The sequence below is a fragment of the Bison bison genome, unplaced genomic scaffold, assembly GCF_000754665.1.
Source record: "Bison bison bison isolate TAMUID 2011002044 unplaced genomic scaffold, Bison_UMD1.0 scf7180017864492, whole genome shotgun sequence".
NCBI classification, from domain to species: domain Eukaryota; kingdom Metazoa; phylum Chordata; class Mammalia; order Artiodactyla; family Bovidae; genus Bison; species Bison bison.
In genome coordinates, this window is record NW_011495051.1 from 3,928,024 (window position 1) to 3,936,184 (window position 8,161).

Sequence of the window (8,161 nt, forward strand, 5' to 3'; positions counted from 1 at the left end):
TTCTCCCTTGCATCATTTCACCTCCCCTCTGATGCGTCTCCCTCTCCAGGTCTCACCGGAAACGGAGCCAGCCCAAGAAGCCCAAGCCCGACGACCCCAGGTCTCCTGGAGAGGGGGCAGCCGGGGCAGCCCTCCTGGAGGAGGCAGGAGGCAGCACGAAAGAGGAGGCAGCACCGGAGGCTGACCCAGAGGAGGAGGAGGAGGAAGCCCAGCTGCTGCCACAGGGCCGGGAGGCCGAGGGCTCAGAAGGTCAGTCCGGCTTGGCTGCCTGTGCTGGCCGGGCCAGAGGGCCCACGCTTTAACACTCCAGTTTGTGTGCCTCGTGGGCAGGAATGGTGCTTTCTAAAAATGCACGTTCTTTGAGGTGGGGGCGCTCCAGAAAGTCCCTCCCCTCCCAGAAACTGAAGAGAGGCTGTCCTAGCCCGTCTGGCGGCTGGGACAGCGTCCACAGGCCAGCAGCTCAGAGTCATAGGCTTTACTCGCTGGTGCTGGAGGCTGGAGCTCAGGGTGCTGGTGTGGCCCCGTTCTGGGGAGGGCCTGCCTCCTGGTGTGCACGTGACCCTCTGTCGCTAAGGTCACTGATGCTTCGCCAGGGTCCCACCCTCATGACTCAGTCACCTCCCAGCCCCGTGACGCTGAGGCATAGAGTTCAGCGTGAACTTGGGGAGACAGACTTTGAGTCCGTAACAGGTGCTGTCTGGTCAGTCAGGGAAGAGGACAGCCTGCTGTTAGCTGGACATGCCTGTGGTGGGGCTGCCCGCCTCCCTGCTGGTGTTGCACAGAAAAGTGTATTTGGGCGCCATGGTAGGGTGTCTCAGAACTGTGCCCTTTACACGCCCGGGGGCTGTTAGCCACAGTGTTGCTCCTTGAGTGTGTGAACATCCACCACATCCACATTTTATGTGCCGCTTTTCTTTTCCACAGCTGGCTTCGTTTTCCTCATTTTCAGATTCAGCTGCTCACATGTTTGCATGTAGCAGCTGCCCCCCAGGTGTGAAGGAAGGGCTGGGTGAGGCTAGGGGCTGGTGGCAGATTTCCAGGCAGCCCTGCCTCAGGCCCCCATCACAGGCTGTAGGTTGCTGGAGGATTCCACTCAGGCTCTCCGGCTTGTCCTCAGGACTGTGTCTTGTTGCTTATGAGTCCAGAATGGTCTCTGCCCAGATTGGGGTCAGGCTCTCCTCGGGGTTCTGAGGCTGGTGTCACAGATGATATGGTGTTCGAGGTGACTGTCCATGAGGCTCTGTGTGTGGCAGGCGTGAACCCCGGATGTTTCCACCAGCTGGAAGGGGGCGTGTCCCTGCGAGGGGCCTCCTGAGTTGGAGACAGGGGAGATCAGAAAGTTTCCTGGGAAATCATACACTGGTGCATGTCCCCAGATAGCCTGGCGTGCTGCTCACCCGGTGGGCATCATGAAACAGCCCAACTCCACCCAGGAGAGTCTGGACAGCCTGGGGAGGCAGGCAGCCCAGGAGGAGGGAAGCACATGTTGGCACCATCTGGGCGCAGGCGAGATCACCCCATAGAAATAGACCCAGAGCAGCATCACACTTGTTTACAGAACACGTGGTTTTCACAAAGATCCCACTTGTGATAAAAGCAACCAGAGAGTGATGCAGCCTGGAGCAAATCTCCCCAGAAATAAGACCTTATGGGGAAAACCAGAGATGTTTTTGAAAGACAAGGAGGAACCAAACACAAATGGGGCTGCGTGTGTTAGGAGGACGCCTGGTGGTAAAGGTGGATCCCCAGCTCAAGGATCAAGGATGTTGATTTCACTGCAGCCAGAGGGATGGAGGCCCAAGGAAAAGTCAGGAGAGGTCAGGGCTGCAAGACCGGAGGCAGGAGCTGTCCCAGGCTGCAGTGAAGACCACCACTCCTCCCCAGGGCCACCGATCTTCACACGCAGCCTCGTATGTAATACTTGCACCCATATCCCAGTTACTTAAAGTTCTGAAAACAGGCCAGGCAGACACTGGATGTTTAAGGAGCATCCGAGTCTGCTCAGCCGCCCTGATCCAGGCCCCGAGTCGGCTTCAGGAACCACGCCGCAGTGTCTCCTGTCTAGAGGCAGAAGTCCAAGGTCAGGGTGGCTATGGGGCTGCTCCTGCTGAGGACATGGGGGAGGGTCTGTTCTGCCCTCACTCCTTGGCTGGTAGACAGCCAACTTCACACTCACACAGCGAGCCCGTCTCTGTCTTGCCCGTTCACAAGGACACTGGTCATGCTGGCAGAGGGCCCACCCCGATGATGACCTCATCTTAGTAACTCATCCCATCGACTGTTAAGGGACACCCCCCCGCCCCAATCACCACCTGCTGGACGCAGTCCCTTGCAGCAACACTGCCCCAGCCTCGGGATCCCGAGAGCTGGCCTCACGCCCATGCTCAGCAAGGCCTCTTCCGTGGTGAGACTCCGGTTCCTCTCTGGTTTTCCCTGTTCTAAGCAGATTGCCACCTAAACAGTGGGGGATGTGGCGGGGGGGGTCTGTGTCCTTTTGTGAGGGGAAAGGTGCTGCAGAGAGGACCGTGCAGGATGCGTGCCCGCCTCCATGGCTTCTGTGCTCCCTCTGTTCTACTTCTAGGGCCCCAGCCCAGAACCCCAGGGCTTCTCCAAAGGGCTGCAGGGCCTACGTTCTTTGGTGAGCTCTGTGTTTTGTGGCTATGGACCCAAGAAGAGTGGGGACGTTCCCAGGGAGGCGACCCTGCTCCCCAACTCGTCACCCTGTCCCTGTTCCAACCCAGAGCCTGTTCCCCAAACAGAAGGAGCTGGAGTTTGGGGGCATCTTCTGCAACATGGGCCCCTTGAGAGAGGAAGGGGTCCCTTCAGGGTGTGGCAGGAGGCTCCCACAGCCAGGAACCGCACTCTGGTCAGCGGCTATCGCTTGAGCCCTTGGTGGAAGATCGCTCTGAACGCGTCAGATAAATAAGTGCTTGCAGCTGGGGGTGTCAGCAAACATGTCCAGGAATGAGTGGAAGACTTTAAAGTGGTTTCTAGATTTGCTTTCGTGCCAGCTTAATGTCTCTCAAAGCTATGAGTGTAACGACCGCCTTGGGCATGAAGATAGTCTTTGTTCTGTTTGCATCAGGACAGCATGTGCCACTCACACCCAGGAGGCTGCCTGACAGAGGAGGCAGGGGGTGGGCAGGATGGAGGAGCCTGGACACCACAGGGCAAGAGGAGCCAGGCTGGCTGATGTGTAGCTGGGCCTGGGGACGGGGGCTGCTTCCCCTCCCGGCTGCCCCGGGCCCCCACCCTGCTCCATCAGCTTCCCCTGCCCCCAGCCTGGGCCCTGGGCCCTGGGCCAAGCCCTGAACAGAAGGCAGAAAGGCAGCCTGTGTCCACCTGGCCTGCCGGGGGTCTCCCTCCTCTTGCCTGGCTGTCTGGCCAGTTCTGGCCAGGCATGGCTGCTGTCCCTTCTCACAGCTCTGGAGCTGGGGGTGGCAGGAGCTGCACTAGGACTCCAGGAGGCCTGGTCCCAGAGCTCGTAGTCCTGCCTGTCCCCCACAATGCTGTCCTTTCTCCCAGGCAGAATCCTGCCCGAGGGCAGGGGAGGGGCCGTGCAGCCATCCTGGGTCACTTCCCTTCCCCCATGCCTCTGCCGGCAGAGGGATCCCTGCCATTCTGCTCCCACAACACCCGGGGGCATGAGAGAGACTGTGTGCTGGAGTCACCATCCCAGCTCTGTCAGGCAGGCCAGCTGAGGGGCTTTCCACACGCGGCTCCCCTTGGGCTGCGGTGGTCCCCATGGCGTAAGGACGGAGCCCTCCCCACTGCAGTGTCCCTCTTGGCCTTAGGTTGTCCCCTCACAGGGTCCTCTGGATGAGCCCCCTCCTCAGACTAACATCCGTGTGCCTGCGCTGTCTGAGAGACGGAGGGGACAGTGGTTTCCTCAGAAAACAAAGCCATTCACCCGACAGCCTGTGCTGCATGTCTGGGCAGCCCCAGGGCCATTTCTGTAAGTCAGAAGATCTCAGCCGTGGCCGCCTCCTGGGGCCGGCCGCTGTCACCAAGCTCTGTGAGTAGTGCTCCCCCCGTCTCACCCTCCCCGTCTCCGGGGACAGGGGGCTGACCTTCTGTTGCCAGGACCTTCCAAGTCCAGCATCTGTCAGGGAGGAGCAGGTTGTCTGCCCTTTCCTCAGCCAGATCACGATTTCTGGGATGCTGGTGGTTGGGGTCCCTCTGGGTAGGCGAAGGCATGAGGGATCCTGCTGCTGTCCTTGCCCTTGGAAGGTTCAGGGCCAGAGGGCGTGGGGACTGGTGAGCACTCCCTCCTCTGAGCATCTCTTGAAAAGCCTGGCTGCTTGCCCCGGACCTGCAGGCTGGCCCGCCATCACTGCGGGGCTGTGGTGAGCAGTGGACAGAGGGGCCATCATCACTGCAGGCCAGGCTGGCTCTGAGCTCACCCAGTGGGGGCCACTGGTGGGAGTTGGCTCCCTCCCAGCGCTCAAGCCAGGGGTCTGCCCGGAGGAAGGGAGAGAGGATGCTTGTTTGACCCCTTCCTGGGTCGGGGTAGTCAAGGACTAAACGATGGCCTTGCCCTCAGGAACATCGTCCCACTTGTGCTATTGTGTTTGGCTGAGGGACGTAGGTAATATTTGGACAGGTTTTTATAGCACGAGGTAACGTGGATGCAGGGTGGCCGACCAGACCCTGTCACACACCCCGTTGTCACGGGTTTAGCAGGAAGAAGGACCAGTGCTTCCCCTCGAGCAGTCCTTACTTTCCCAGCCTGGTTTGCGGGGGCCCAGATGGTGACACGTCGGCACTGACAGCTCACGGGTACCAGCAGCAGGATGACCAACTTGTCTTCTGGGCATCAACCACTGTCACACATGTGATGTCGCGAGAATGGGGACGCAGGCCAGGCAGGGAGGGCCTGAACTCGGTGCCCATTCTCCAGGTGGGCAGGCGGGGTCCAGGGGCTGTGCTGGACTGCTGGTCCTCGTGGGCAGGGGTCCCTGAGGCTGTGCAGGCCTTGTGGAGACCCCCACCTGCACATGTCCCCAGTGACTGTGTGATGATATGACCACGGACTTGGTGCCTGGAAGCAACTCTCTTTTTGTCTGACGTTCCTAAGGGTCAGGAGTCCCACACAGATCCCACTGAGCTGAGATCCGGGCGTGGGCAGGGCTAGTCCCTCCGGAGGCTCCAGGGAACACCGGCTTCTGCCTTTTCCAGCTTCTAGAGACACCGCCTCCCTGGCTCACAGCCTCTCACCACCCTCACAGCCAGTAGCCCAGCATTTCCTTGAGCCCAGAGGGATCCTCTGCTTTTGAGGACCCCTGTTAGCAGTGGGGTCCACCTCGGGATCCTTGGCTCACCCTGTCTGTAGAGTCCCCGCTGCCAGTGTCTGGCTCCACGTCCTCAGGTCCTAGGGCTACGGCGTGGGCGGCCTTGGGGGCCGTGACTCCTCCGGCTACACCACTCAGTTCCGTTTATTTCAGGAGCTGCATGCCCACTGTGGCCCTGAGTTAAAATGCTGCTGAAGACACTGCCCACCTCCCTCCCCACTCTATCACCTCTCAGGAAGCCCTCCCAGTGCTGGCCCCCAGGGGCCAAAGGGTGTTCCGGGCCCTGAGGACACTTCTGTCCCCCACACATGGAACCACTTATTGTTTAAGGTTTTGCTTTTAAAAAATTCTACAAGCTGTGTGTGTTAGCCATAGAAAGAGGGAAAACCCAGATATACGAAAAGAAAACGTATCCTGCTTCTGCCCCGTCCCCTTTGGAAGGACCTTTAGAGTGGGTCTCTCCCCAGCTACTTGCCGACAGCTCGACTTGGTGCCCCGTGCGAGGACACCCTTGGTGCTCTTCCAGAAGGTTCCCTGGGCCCGGGGCAGAACCCCACGGCCAGGGTGCCGCTGCTTCCGGCTATGCTGCCTGGCAGGGGACCTGGTTGCAGGTGGGACTGCCCAAAGCCCAGGTTCCTTGGGCAGGGTTGGGGAGGGTGGCCTGTCTTGGGCAAGGGGGCTGGAAGGGGGCTCCTGGCCACTGACCCCTGGAGTGCCCCGGTCCCTGCCTCTGACTCGTCTCTCCTCTCCCTGCAGAGGACGGGAGGGGCAAGCTGCGGCTGGCCAAGGCCAAGAGTGACCGGAAGAAGAAGAGCTACGGCTCCCTGCACCCCCACCACCCGCTGCTGCCACCGCCCCCGTCCTCCCAGTTCACCGAGGAGGCGCCCTTGCTGGACATCCCGGGACCCGCCCCCGGCCTTGAGGCTGCTGAGGAGAGCCCCCTGCCACCACCCCTCAATGTGGTGCCCCCCAAGGCCCCTGGCGAGGAGCCAGAGGCAAAGCCACGCCCTGTCATCCCCATGCTGTACGTGGTACCTCGGCCCGGCCCTACCGGCAACAAGGGCCGCGTGTCCTGCCAGCAGGCCTCAGAGCACTTTGCCCAGAAAGGCCCCACCTGGAAGGAGCAGGCCACCCCCATGGAGCTGACGGGGCCCGAGGAGGAGAGCGGAGCTAGTGAGGGGCAGGTAAAGGGGCAGTGGGTACTGGCCGGGGGGTCCCCCACCCCTGTGTGCTGACCATGGTCTCGCTTGTCCCAAATGGGCCCTGTGGCTCCCATCCCGGAGGCCAGTGACACAGATGTGGTTGAGCAACCACCACGGATCTGGACTGCACTTTCCTGGGGTCTCCTGCCCCCGACCGGGGACTCTGGGGTCCTTTGGAACCGGGCTGTGGCCCTGGTGAGCAGTCCCTGCTTCTGGCCCCAGAGCTGCCCCCTCAGAGGCCTCCTGTGCTGTTTTAGAATCCGTCCACCTTTTCCAAGTTGAAAATGGAGATCAAGAAGAGCCGGCGCCACCCTCTGGGCAGACCGCCCACCCGGTCCCCGCTGTCCGTGGTCAAGCAGGAGGCCTCGAGTGACGAGGGTGAGTGAGTGAGGGGGTCCCTGGCTCTGCTGGGTCCCTGCCCCGCCTTCCTCTGCCGCCCGCCCATCCAGCCTGCTCACTCCCACCCCAGCGCCCCTGCGCAGCATCAGACCCTCTCCTCAAATGCCTCAGGGCTGAAGTGTCCCCTGCCTATTCTACAGCTCCCAAGCCCCATAAATGAGCACCTTGCTTTAGGCGGATCTCTGGGGACCACCAATACAGACCAGGTTGGATGGCGCCCCAGTGTCCTCAGGGAACTCAGGAATAGGCCGTGGGGGCTTGGGGACAGCCGGCCGGGAACCACGGCCAGCAGAGGCCCGCCCAGTGACAGATGGCAGATTGGGCGGGATGGATGTCTGTTGTGGCCTCCATCTTACAGGACGTGGGGGTGACGGTGTCCCCACCCAACTTCCAGGGGTCTCTGCCCCGCTGCCATGGCCTGACCACCCTGTGTCCTGTCCCCAGACAGGATCGGTCCTGAGACGGGGACCCATCCCCGAGCACACTGGGAGGTGGGGTCCTCAGTGCTGACGCCCCTCCCCACTCCCCTTTACTCCAGAATCCTTCCCTTTCTCCGGGGACGAGGACGTGGGTGACCCTGAGGCCTTGAGGTCATTGATGTCCCTGCAGTGGAAGAACAAAGCATCCAACTTCCAGGCCGAGAGGAAGTTCAACGTGGCAGCTGCCCTGACAGAGCCCTACTGCGCCATCTGCACTCTTTTCTACCCATACAGCCAGGTGAGCTGGCACTGTGGGACCCCAGGTCCACACCAAGCCGGGCGTGTCTGCCTGTTCCTGTGGGCACTCCGCCGGAAGCCAGCCCTTGCACCCTGAAGAGAGGGTGTCGGGGACTAAGAACCCATTGCTTTTGGGGCCACAGTGGGCTCAGGGGAGAGCCTGGCTGGCGGGGCATGAAGCAAGGCCCCAGTGAGGGCTACAGGGAGAGAGCCTGGGGTCTGAGTTTCACTGGAAGGTAACTTACTCATAGGTATTACAGAGGATACAAGTGCAGGAAGCGCTGTTCTCTGAGACGCCCTCAGTCTGACCCCGGGGCCTAGGAGCGGGGCCAGGGAAGGGCCTGCATGGTGAGCAGGAGTCTGGAAGCCCAACCAGCATGGGGCTGGTGACAGTGGGCTGGAGCCAGGCAAAGACTCCCCATGTGGCCTGGCCCACACACAGCCCCCACTCTGTCCTGAGTTCCCAAGTCATGAACCTGGCCTCTCCCCATGTTCTGCCCTGAGCCGTCCGCGGCCAGGTTTCCTTCTTCACCTGTTTCTGGCCCTGGCCCTG

At 61.2% G+C, this 8,161-nt stretch overlaps 1 protein-coding gene across 1 annotated transcript in view; it reads left to right on the forward strand.

The window, feature by feature from the left end:
- KDM4B (lysine (K)-specific demethylase 4B) overlaps window positions 1-8,161 on the forward strand; it is an 89,971-nt gene that overhangs the window by 70,603 nt on the left and 11,207 nt on the right. Inside the window, 4 exon segments of the mRNA XM_010828455.1 lie at window positions 50-249; window positions 6,048-6,475; window positions 6,751-6,871; window positions 7,431-7,609. Of these exon segments, the coding sequence (XP_010826757.1) occupies window positions 50-249; window positions 6,048-6,475; window positions 6,751-6,871; window positions 7,431-7,609 (928 nt within the window).